At 41.0% G+C, this 12,987-nt stretch overlaps 1 protein-coding gene across 1 annotated transcript in view; it reads left to right on the forward strand.

Moving 5' to 3' along the window:
• PAPPA (pappalysin 1) overlaps positions 1-12,987 on the forward strand; it is a 236,685-nt gene that overhangs the window by 132,287 nt on the left and 91,411 nt on the right. Inside the window, exon 10 of the mRNA XM_023628753.2 lies at positions 11,749-11,942. Coding sequence (XP_023484521.2) covers positions 11,749-11,942 — 194 coding nt within the window. The remainder of the gene's footprint in view (positions 1-11,748; positions 11,943-12,987) is intronic.

A 12,987-nucleotide genomic window follows, 5' to 3' on the forward strand; every position in this document is an offset into this window, starting at 1 on the left:
AGAATGCCTGTCTATTCCGTGGCCACTATAGAATTCACTGAATTTTACTGCCTCTTCCATATTTTGAGATAACATTGGAACCCAAAAGAGACCTGGCTGAAAATCATTCAGGGCTTTGAACATTCTGCTCTATTGAATATATTGTTATTTATTAGGATCACTATCTTTGCTTACAGTCTTTTTTAGGCCTTTCAAATAACTATTCTAAATGCAAGGTGATGTAATGTATCGTCAAGTTCCAATTCATAAGACTGTCAAATCTCTTTATTAAATTTCAGTCCAGTTTGCACCAACTTTTCTATCCGGATAGTCCATTTCTTTGCAAATTTAGTTAAGAAAGAAAATAAAACAGTATTTAGGACAGATGGTAAGGCACGATATCTCACAGGAAAAAAATATTATTGGATGGTTTAGATAGAATTGGGTTTTCCCCCCTAATGTGTGCTTGAATTTGTAATATGATCTCATTCTAATTAATATTTTCATAAAAATCTGTCTGTAGTGCAATCTGCTGAAACAGATTCAAATCAGGTTTGAGGCCTCTTCAATACAATCAATAATAAAGATTCTAGAACTCTGAAAGAACTTTGTTAATTCATCATTTCCTGAGTACCTGCCGTGAGACTGGCATTGCCCTAAGAATTAGGGATGTACATAGAAGTAAGAACGGGGCCAGCACAAAAATATCTCACGATCCAAGAACTGTACTCATTCATTCATTCATTTATTAGTATATACCAATTACATAATATGGCAAGGGAGTTTTCTTGATCCTAAAGAAAGAGATCCACTTTGAGATATGCCTCCATGAAGCTTATATCACATGGGAGAAGGAAGAAACAATAAGTAAAAATTTATTTTTATATAGTAAATAACACTGTGAAGTAAGTTAAATAAGATGGTCTGCTGCTCTCTAATGGGGGTGCAGGAGTAAGAGGTGAGCTTACTGTAAGTAGACAAGGTTGTTATTTGAGGAAGTAATATTTGAACTGAACCCTAAATGATGAAGAGGAGAAAACTGAGAAAAGCCAGGAAAAAGGTATTCCAGGTAAAATGAAAGCAAGTTCAAGTTTCTGGAGCAATAGCAAGTTTGGCTTACTTAAGGAATAGGTACTTGTTGAATGGAGGGATGTCTGGATAGATGGATAAAATGAATGAATGAATAAATAGAAGGTGGTGGACAAAGAGATAGTAGTGGGATGTAGTCAAATAAAGTGGGGACTTAGAGGCCATTATCCAGACTTTGGATTTTGTTCCCTGTGACACAGGAAGTCATTGAGAAGCTTTAAGCAGGAAAGTGGCCTGATATAATTTATATTTTTAAAAGAGCATTCTAGCTGTACCCTGGAAGAGGGAGGATTGAGAAATAGACACAGAAGAAGCAGGGAGACTGGTTAGATGAACATTGTGATAGTGACTGTGGCTTGGATCAGGGTGGCAGTGATGGAGCAAAAGTAGATCTTTTTGAAATATTCTGAGAGGAAAGAGTCTACAGGGTGTGCTCGTGGACTTTGTGTGGTGTTGGAGGGTGGGCTAAAAAAATAGCAGAGATGACTCAGAAGGTTGTGGTTTGGCCATTGTTGGGCAATGTTGTTATTTACTAAGATGGAGAAGAAAGAAAGGAATATGGGGAGAAACCATTACTTCTCTTGTAGACTTGTTGATTTTGTGATGCCTTTAAATAGATACTTAAATAGAGATGTCATTGTAGGCGGTTGGGACTCAGACAAGAGGTCATATATAAAGAAATGTTTGAGTCATTGACACATAGATGTTTTAAAATTTTTGTTTCAAACTACGACTGGATGACAGAATGTAGATAAATAAGACAAGGAAGCCCAATACCTGGCTCTGAAACATGGCACATTTAGTAGAGATTTAGGGAAGCAGAAGACAGTCAGTGAATCTATGTGAAAAGAGCTAAGAGCCCGAACGGCCTAGGATGGCGTGGTGTCATGGAATCTAAGAGAGGGTACTTCAAGAAACAGAAATGGACTATTTTTTTTATATGCTTCAAAGCAGTCTAGCAAGATGACCATTTTGAAATTACGGTTAATTTTAGCAATGTTGAGGTCAATGGTGATCATGACAAGATTGATTTTAATGGAGTGGTGAGTGCAGAAGCTAGACTGGAGAGAACTGACGAGTGAATTGTAGGAGAAAAAGTGGGTAATGTGAGTTTAGATAACTTTCAATAAATTTTACTGTGAATCATGGAAAGGGAAATGTTAAGCAGGAGACATAGTGGTAAGGAGATGTGGAATGAAAGGAGGTTTTATTATTTTTAATTTTTAAAATTTGTATTACTTATTTTTTAATTAAAAATTTTATATAGGCAATATCCTGTTTTGCCGGTTTGAAAGAAGAGAATAATGATCCAGAAAGTAAAGGGAATTGGTTTGTGCTAAACAAGTAGGAACGCAGAAGAGGGACAGATGAGGCTTCAGGAAGCTAAAGATGCTAGAATTAAATTTTGATGGAAGACTCAAAGGTGGAGACCAGCCTTTCAGGCTGAAAAAATAAGGGCAGAAGCTCTGAGGTGTGAGTTCTGGAAGGAACTGTGTACATTTGAGAGCGGAGTTGTGGTTGGAAATGAGATGAGACAGGAAATTTGGAGTCAGTCTACAAAAGGACTTGAGTGCTAGGTGGGGAAGTTTGAATCTTTGCAGGCGTCAATTAAAGAGTTTCAAATATGATCAGATTTACATTTTAGATTAATACTCATAGGCTGCATTGTGAGAAGGGATTGAAATGGGGAAGACCAAAAGCCAGTTAAGAGAGTGTTGTCAAGGCCAAGTGGACAGAGGAGAAGCTGTCCTCCTAAGGGTGTGCTCCATGAGTGTGGAGTTGACACTGCTTTAAGATTCATTCTTCTTTTCCTAGTGCTTTTGGTTTGCTAGATGGTACCTGGTTGTCACAATGAAACGCAGGAAGGAATTTTTGGCCCACTTTGGAATGTGGCCAACCCTTGAAGGAACCAGAAACCAACTTTAGCTCCTTAGATTCAGTAGACCTAATCAGCATCTGAAGCTTGTTAGCAGATTCATGGTTCCTTAGAAGCCCTTCACCACCCTGTCTTTTGTATTCTGGACAAGCTGATCTGGTTGAGGAGGTTAAGAATAAACCTTGGTTTGAATAGAATTAAATGAGGTCAGCAATGTGGGTTTGACATGAAGCCTTTGAAAGATAGGCTCTGTAAAGTTCAAATATTTCTGTCCAGAGGATACATGTGCCAATATAGCCATCCCCTGCCTCCCTCAAAACTTTGCCTTTATAAACCTTTAGGGGTTAAGGACTCCAATTTCCCCTCTTCCAAGAAGCTATTATTTGGACACAAAGATTGTGCATTTTTTGGTCTTTTCTTGTTGTTGCTTGGATGAATTGTTATGTGGCATGAAGCTTGTTGTGGTTGGACCCATCCCTAAATAAACAGCTGAACTTAAAAAATACTATTTTTTTCTGCTGTTTAAAAAATAGAAAAAAATAGTAATCGTTGGACTAAAAGAGAGTATTCTAATGCCAATCACTGTTCCCTCAGCTAGAAATAGAAACAGATGCTAATTTCTCCAAAGCTGATCCATCTTCATAAACAAGAAGTTTAGAAATACAGGTAAACCCACCCATCCTTTGGAAGGTAGCCCATCCATGAAGAGTGTGTGTTCAAATTCTTTGTTTCCTCCTTGAGTCCTAAACAAAATCTATTTCTCGGGGCCAGTCTGGTGGTGCAGTGGTTAAGTTCACGTGCTCCACTTCAGTGGTCCTGGGTACACCGGTTCCAATCCCACGTGCAGACCTAAAACCACTCATCAAGCCATGCTGTGGTAGGCATCCCGCATATAAAGTAGAGGAAGATGGGCACAGATGTTAGCTCAGGGCCTGTCTTCCTCAGCAAAAAGAGGAAGATTGGGGGCCAGCCCAGTGGCGCAGCGGTTAAGTTCACATGTTCTGCTTGGGCAGGCTGGGGTCTGCCAGTTTGGATCCCCAGTGTGGACCTCTGCACTGCTTACCAATTCATGCTGTGGTAGGCCTCCCACATATAAAATAGGGGAAGTTGTGCACGGATGTTAGCTTGGGGCCAATCTTCCTCAAAAAAAAAAAAAATAGTAATAAAGAGAAAAAAAGAGGAAGATTGGCAGTGAATGTTAGCTCAGGGCTAATCTTCAAAAAAAATCCATTTCCTATTACGTATAACCCTCATCTCTCCATCTGCAGGTGGTGTTTTAAGAATTTTTTTCTAAACGGGCTGGAGACTTCTTAACTCCAATAGCTTCTCAGACTAGTTGTATTTAGTCCATACCCATGGCTGTTGTGAAAAGTGAAAGTAGAGTTTCCCAAAAGTAATAGTGAAACTTGGTTAAGGATAACAAACTATTTTGTTGCTGGAATTATGTACTGAAAACCTGGTCCGATAAGGTAACATGGTGCCATAGAAAGGGCATTGTGTTAGGAGTTGAAGAGACAACATTCTAGTCTTGTCATACTGGAAGTTTTCTCTAAAGGCTTCTGTAAATCACTTCAACTTTATGAACCTCAGCTTTCCCAACTTAAAATGAAATAATTGCCTTCAGCTCCAAGACCATCACCATCATCATAGACCACTTATTGATGTTAGGTACTAAGTGCTTTACCTACGTTTACCACTAGATATAAGTTCCATAAGGGAAATGTCCTGGATGATTTATTTACTGCTCTGTGTCTACAGTTTATCACAGTACCTGGCACACAGAAGCAATGAAGTAAATATTTTTGGTTATAGTATAATTGCATTTAATATTAAGTGATCTGAGCATCAAAATAAACATTCAATCCCTCAACCATTATTCAGATGAGGAAACCAAAGTCTAGAAATTCTAAGTAGTTTGCCCAAAGTCAAATCGATATTAAATGGCACACCTGCTAAGAAAAAACATTCCTTACATCTCACCACCTCTAAGAGTGTGAAAATCCCAGGTTTTCCTGCTCAGAAAATTCTTCAAAGTCTCTACATTTCTGAAGGATAAAAGTAAAATATCTTGACATGACATTTTAATCCTTCTTCAGTCTGGCCTCAGATCAGCTTTCAATTTATTAGTTCCAGGATCCACTGTGCTCCTTCACTCTAACATTGCCAGGTTACTCACATACACAAATATTGGTTGAGGTTCATCCATCGCTCATACTCTTTCTTCCACATGCTCAAATTCTCTTCTTCCTCCTATGTGCTGTTCCCAAACCAACTTCTCAGGAAATCCTCCTCTGTTTTCCTGAGAAGTACTGAGTGCCCTTGCAAGGGAGGAGATCAACCTGATTCACCAGTGTATCCCCAATACCAGCAGAGACACAGAGCAGGTACTGAGTAGATATTGGTGAAATGAATTGATAGTCTTCTCCAGTTCTCATCTGGAAGTCAGAAGCTATCTTAGCTGTTGATGATGGCATCCCTCACTCCTAAAACCTCCAGAAAGCTTTGGTATCTCTTATTTGTTGCCATTCGTTTCTGAAATGATTACAGATGAATGACTGGGATCTTAGTCCCAGCTGGATATCACGGAGATGTGTGAGAGACAACCACTTGGCGGTTTGTTTCAGAACAACAGCAATCAATCCCAAAGACTGAAGAAATTTTACCATGAAGCTAATAAATCTTGTAAGCAAAAATATGTCATTGCCATGGAAGAAGATACCTTTTGTATTGATGAAATTTCATTTGCAGTACTCTCATGACATGGCCAGTAATCACATTATAAAAAAGTATACCAGCACCTGGTTAGTTTAGACAATACATAATCTGTTAACAATTGAAATTAAATATTAAGCATTTGTTAGCTTTCGTTTGTCATTCATCCATTTATTCCACAGCCATTTATCAGGCACCTCCTTTACTCTAGGTACCGTGAGTTGAGAGTACAGATGTGAAAGACTCAGCAGTTTTGTACCCAGAGATCCTCCCTGCCTGCTGAGGGAGACTGGCCCATAGACAGACTGAACAAAAGCTGTGAGATCTGGGAATTGTGAGAGCACAGAGGAAGGATGCTTAACCCAGCTAGGATGGCAGTCAGGGAAAGAGGAAGGATAGAGAAGACTTGCTAGAGAAAACACTTTGAGCTGAACCTTCAAGAATCAGTGGCAGTCAGCAAAGTGAAAAATGAGAAATATGTCCTAGCAGATGAAACAACCTATTGTGAGGGCATAGAAGAATGAAACGGAATGGCTGGTTTGGAAAACTGCAGGAAGAGGCCAGTTTGTGGAGGGTCTTGTATGCCAGGCTAAGGAAAGATGATCTTCTCCTATAAGCAGTAGGGATCTATCAAAGATATATGTGAAGAAGGGGTATGGTCACATATGTATTGAGAATAGAAGACATATAGTCCAAATTCCTTAAATTATCCCACTATCGTGAAGAATATGCATTATCTCAGGCCCTGTTTGAAGAACACATTGGCTGAAGTTAGTTTTTGCAGTGAGCAGTAACTTATGATTATCTGTTGTCAAGGTCCTTAAACTGGTGAGGGTGCAGGGGGGTTTCCTAGTGGAAACCATCCCTAAGATCTTGTACTGAGCTGACATGAGTAATGTAAGTCCCTCCTTTTTCCATCAATGAACTCTCTAGTTATTTCTCTCAGTCAGTCACCTCAAGGATTCCAGTGGTTTCACGAATTACCGGAAGTTTCTGAGCAAGTTAGTGGCCCCACTTGGGACTTGGGTTGAAATAGTTCCACTCTAAGTAAGTATATTCTTTTCTTTAGATTGTTGCTTTTTTTTTTCTTTTTGTTTGTTTGCTTAGTTCCATGCCATTCATATTGAAAATATCCCATGCACCACCTTCAATCATTTCTGCTCCTGAAGATTCCTTAAATCTAAAGCTTGGTGAATAACAGTAGAATCTCTAAGTAAGAAGACTTCTCCTCCAGGGGCTGGCCCAGTGCCATAGTGGTTGAGTTTGTACACTCTGCTTTGGCAGCACAGGGTTTGCAGGTTTGGATCCCAGGCACGGACCTACACACTGTTCTTCAAGCCATGCTGTAGTGGCATCCCACATACAAAATAGAGGAAGATTGGCACAGATGTTAGCTTAGAAACAGTCTTCCTCAGGCAACAAGCGGGAGATTGGCAACAGATATTAGCTCTGGGCCAGTTTTCCTCGCCAAAAAAAATAAATAAATAAAAGAAGAAGAAGAAGACTTCTTCTTCAGCCCCTACCTCATCCCATTATCTTCATTGTTAAGAACAGGCCCTGTGCCTTTAAGACGGTATCACTTTTCCATCTCTCAGTCTATGATGTTACGTAATTACACCCAGGATTTTACTGAGGCAGTCTACAAGGTAATCTCGTTTCCATTTTATAGATGGAAAAACTGAGGCATGGGAAAGTAAAATAAGAAGCCCAAGTTTACCTAGTAATCAGGGACAGATAAGGAGCTTGAATTTAGGGCTTCTGACTGCAGGGATAAAAACTCTTAACAGTAACTCAAACCTCAGCTTTTGAGTATAGTTTAAGGTAAACTCATCTCATTTCTCTAAGACTTGGCTTTCCAAGCTTTCCAATGGGGGTAACAATCCCTGCTTATCTCAGATAATGTCCTTCAGACATGCTTCAGGAATGCAGAGGATGGCATTTCATCCAGACAGATGGAAATTGAAAATTAAGTCAATGAGGAGTGGCATCAGTTGTGTCTGTCCACTTGCAGAGCGTCCATCTGCCTCGGGCTCTTGGAGCTGAGCTCCTTTCTTCCAAAAGGAAAAGCAAGTATTGGCAAATGAAAGCTCAACTGGGGAAGACAGAGTTGGCAATGCCTCCCCATCACATCAAGTCTCCTACTTGGATGGAGGAAATTTCTAAATGTGTCACTGCATGAAAGGGAATGAATCTGAAATGAGGAGTTCCCTTATGTCAGAGGAAGATGGGGTGAAATGGAGAAATCAGACTGCCCAGTGCAAACTCACTGGAAGCTAGTCACTACTGGTGTCTCAGTTCCTTTCCCTTCACCCCAAGGTCTAGTCTAAAGAAACTTTTCAAAGGGTGCAGAGTCTATATCTGGACAAGAGAGTATGTGCACCAATTTGAGTCATTTATTCATTCAACAAATACATGTTGGGAGCATAATAAGTTTTCACAATATTCCTCCCAGTGAGATGTGTTATTATCAATGCCACCTCGTTACTACATGGAAGGCAGGTGGCAGAGTGATCATTTGACCTTAGTGTTGACTTCAAATGCTTTTCACTACAACCTGCTCAGCTCCCAATGTAAAGCATTCAAGAACAACTAAGTAAATTGATGTAATGAAAACAGGAAGGCCAGTTTTGTTTTATGGTTTTCTTGAGGCTGTATTTGTTTTTCCTGGCCACATATTTGTATTCCATTCCTTGCCCTGTTCTCTTCAGTGCGCAGGAGTAGAGAGGGAGAGAGAATTCCCCAGATGAAGACTGGCAGGTGTAGCTGAAGAACCCCTGGGACTCTGGTAGCAAGGGAAACTGGATGGCGGAGTCCAAGGATGCTATTTAAAAAAAAAAAAAAAGGGACTCACAGTAGCTTTGTCAGCAGAATCTTCAAGAAGAAACCAGGCATCTTCTGTCTCCCTCTCATTCTGTCTCTCTCTCTCTCTTGTTCTTACTCTGTCTCTCTCTTCTCTTTAGCTCTATCTCCTATCTCTCTTTTAATTCTCTCTCTGCCTATCTATATATCATCCATCTGCCTATCTCCGTACCTATTTACCTACCTAGGTCTACCTCTACCTCCTCTCCAGAACCTCCAGAACTTCCAGGTTCTGCTCACTCTAAGCAGACAGGTATATTGAGGTCTTAAACATAATCAGAAAGAAATTAGCCTTCATGAGAATTCAACTCTAGTCCCAATTCTTTCCATTCTGAGAGGTTTCTTTGCTGAGGAAATGAATTAAGTCATCTTAGAGAATAGACCTTACATGATCTTATGATAATCTTCCCCTTTGTATCTTCATATTGGAGGAGGAGAAAGGCAGTACCAAGAGGCAGGCAACCCATGATCTTATCCTCAAGAGGATGTGCTTTCATCATTCTGTAGATATAGCATGTAGGAGGAGCTCTCTCTGCTAAGCATAAAAAGGCCAGGCTCCTACTTCTAGCCCTACCACCAGCTCTCTCTGTGACCTGGAAGCAAGTGCCTTACCTCCTGTGGCTCTTACTTTTCCATTAGATAAAATGGGTGAAGGGGCTGGCATTATACACATCATCTCATGAAATCACTTTCAACAGCGCTGGATAAATAATATTATGTCCTTTTTTTTTTTTTTTGGATGAAGGAAATGAAGCTCAGAGAGGTTAGGTTAGTTTATTTAATTCCTACGTAGCTTACGTATGGCAGAGTTAGGATTTGAACCTAGCTTTGCCTGATGCCCAAACCTGCCCTCATTGCAATTCCCTTTATTGGGTTTCTAAAGAGTAAAGTCTGGATTGATAGCTGGCCACTCTTGGACTGGGGCTAAGCTTTATTATATGTCAGTTGGTCACATTCATCAAGAGGTTGGAGCTACCGAGAAGTGCCAGACCTGTATTCTTTCCATGCTTGAATTGCCAAGCATGCTACTGGTCACTGGAGTCCTCAGCTGGCTCACACTCATCCTTAAATAATTGAATTATAGTGAATTGATTTATTCTGGCTCTTTTGATAGTATTTCACTATGTAAACTGTTTGCAGAAATAAACAAGGGATTTTGGATCTTGGAAGGGGCTCAACATTCTGCTGCCCCTGAATTCAATGACTCCTTTTTCAGATAGTCAGCATCACAGAAATCCAACTCTTATTTCTACCTAGCCCAGGCTCTTTCAATCTGGGGGAATGCTCCTTGAAAGTGGTTCAAGTGAGTACTGATTTCACAAGCTGGTTCAATGCAGCCACTTAGGAATAAACTGACCCCTCAGAAGAAGAAGAGTGTTTTCTCTCTTGACCATTATTTTCGAATGTATAAAGCGTGTTTATGTCCATTTCCTATGAGAGTTCTATGGCTGTCTGAGGAGGTTGTGCTGGCTGGGATAATCCTTTCTGTATTATAGATGGGAAGCCAGAGACTGAGAAGTGAAGTTAATTGTGCAAAGTTACATAGCTCATATAAGGGACAGAAGTCCCATCCTGGTTGGAAACGGAGCTCCACTCCATTATTTTGGAGTAAATAGAGGAGGATGTCCTAGATCAAGCAGTATCCGCAGGGTGACCATATGCATACGTTCTAATTTACCTAAGACATTCAGATTTTCCCAGGATATGTGCCAATGGCCTGGACATAGTTTTTAATAGCATCTCTATGATTCTCAAAATGCACTAGGTTGGATGATAAATTATAAGATCACCCTAAGACACTGAATAGGGACTAGATTTCAAGGAGCTCACAGTTTTTCAGAGGAGCTGTAGCATGTACACATAATGGAAGCACACTGTGGTAAGTGTTAAGATGAGAATCTTTATAAAATAGGAACCTACACAGGAAGAGGCATTTAACTTTGCCTAGAAGAGTTGGGAAAATAGCCCAGAATACCTGACATTCAAGTTATTAAAAGATGGGCAGGCTGATCTCTTTTGGATGGCTATATCCAGGTCTCTCCTTGTATTGTTCTGTATTGAAACACCAAGAAACAAGTATAGGTCCTACCTACTTAGAAGGCATCCCGCTAGCTCTGTGCTTCTGTGATCTTTGTCCTTGCAGCTAAGTCAGGATCATTGCAGCCAGTGGCAGCATTAAATTGTCCCAGGTAGAAATCCTTGCTGTGATTTGATTGCACGGGAGCTTGAGAACTCACCTGGCCTTTAACTGAAATTTCTAAGGTATCTGAGAAGCCAGGAAGGGCTCCTGGTGTCCCAGCAGTCTAACCTCCTTACCGATAGTGATGATTGAGCCCAGAGAGGGAAAGAGACTACTCTAAAGTAACAGAGCAATTTAGTTTCAGAGCTGGGACTGAAGCCAGCATCTCTTGTGTATCAGTTCACTCTTTATGCAAAAGTGAAATTCTCTTTGGAGTAAAACCTCAGTTTGCAGCTATGAAGTTCTGTGGTATCAGATAATATACCCAGAACGTGGGAAGTGAAAATCTGAGTTTAAAACCAGGATCTGGCATTAACACACTGCATGACCCTAAGCAAGTTATTAAAGACATGTGGGATCTCAGTTTCCTAATCTGGAAGACTAAAATAATAATTAAAATAATAATACCCTCCTCACAAGGTTGCTGTGGGAATCACTTGGGATAATGAAGGCGGAAAGTGTGTGTGAACTTTTGTGTGTGTGTGTGTGTATGTAGTTAAAAATATAGAACACAAGATCTATCCTCTTAAGAAATTCTCGGGTGCACATGTGCTTACTCTAACTATAAGGACAATGTTAACTGCAGGCACAGCGTTGTACAGCAGCTCTCCAGAACTTAATCATCTTGTATAACTGAACCTTCACTCTCACCTCTCAACCATTTCCCCCTCCCTGTAGCTCCAGGCTACCACCATTCTACTTTCTCCTTCTATGAGTTTGACTACTTTCTATACCTCATATAAGTGGAAGCATACAGTATTTGTCCTTCTGTAATTGGCTTACTTCACTTAGCATCATGTCCTCCAAATTCATCCATGTTGTCACGTCTGGCAGAATTTCCTCCCTTTTCAAGGGTGAATAATATTCCATCATGACTATTGGTGATGGGTTTGATAGTGCTGAGGGCTCTGCTGGTCTGATTCCATAGCTGCTGATGATAGCTGAGACCAAAGAACAATCTCTGTTTTCTCCCTTCTGTGTCCCTCTCCTGCAGATGAACCTAGCCGGTGCTACTTCCATGATGGTGATGGGGTCTGTGAGGAGTTTGAACAAAAAACTAGCATCAAGGACTGTGGTGTCTACACGCCCCAGGGGTTCCTGGATCAATGGGCATCCAATGCTTCAGTATCCCATCAAGACCAGCAGTGTCCAGGCTGGGTCATCATTGGTCAGCCAGCAGCATCCCAGGTAAGCTCCCAACCACGTGTGACTTTCTTGCAGACATTCTGAACCTCTGTGCTGCCCTCAAGACTGCCCACCTCGAAGGCAGGGTCAATGGACGTGGCCACTTGACCATATCTCTAGCAAATATATTTTCAGGGTCTCAGAGTCCCATCTGTCAGGGGTTAGACATGGTGTGGTTAAGGGCAGGGAACAGCAGTGTGGTCAGGGTAACGACTGTCTGCCTGTTTCCCTACGTGTTATAATTCATATTTGGGGAAAGAATTCCATTTTGGATATACCGCTAGAATTCTATGGGGTAAGAACAAATTCTTCAGAGGGAGTCCTGATTTTGGGGGGGAAAATACCAAGTCATATGCTCCTTGAGTACCCTCCTGTGAATTAATGGTGACTCTACCATGAATTTGCTGTGTGGCCTTGGACTAGTTTCCCCACCTCTCTGGGCCCCATGTTTTCCTATGTTTAAGTTAGAGAGTAATTGAGGTTGATGATCTCCAAGGACCTCCCCAACTCTGAAAAGCTGTGACTCATTCCTCAGTCCCCTAATGAACTATTTATGTTCCAGGGTTCTTCCCTAAGGGAATGCCTGCTTAGTTGAGGGAGCCAGAGCGTTGGGGCCCCCAGAGCTTGTGGGATTCTAAGGATGGCTGGGCTGTCCCCAGAGCCCGCTTTCCAATTATCCTGCTAAGCAAACACCTGCCTTCTTTCGAGACTACCATTTCCCAGAGACACGACTCAGTGCTTCCCACTGCCTGGCCCAGTGGCCACCTCTGAGTCCAGCCTGCCTCCTGGCATTGCAGATGAACCATTATTCCTAGCCATTCCTCTTAATATTGATGCCCTAACTCAGGGATGGGGGCACGGGTAGGCTGGTTTCTAGATGAAAGAGAGATGTGACCTTCTGGGGACCAGTGAAAATCATTGGATGAAGTATAAGATAGGTCCATCTCATTTATAATCTATAGTGTTATTTGATCATTTTTTCATTTATCCGTTTGCTTGTGCTTATATGCATTAGATTATTTATTCATTTGTGTTTGTTTCTGACTGC

This window comes from Equus caballus, chromosome 25 (genome assembly GCF_041296265.1).
Source record: "Equus caballus isolate H_3958 breed thoroughbred chromosome 25, TB-T2T, whole genome shotgun sequence".
NCBI classification, from domain to species: domain Eukaryota; kingdom Metazoa; phylum Chordata; class Mammalia; order Perissodactyla; family Equidae; genus Equus; species Equus caballus.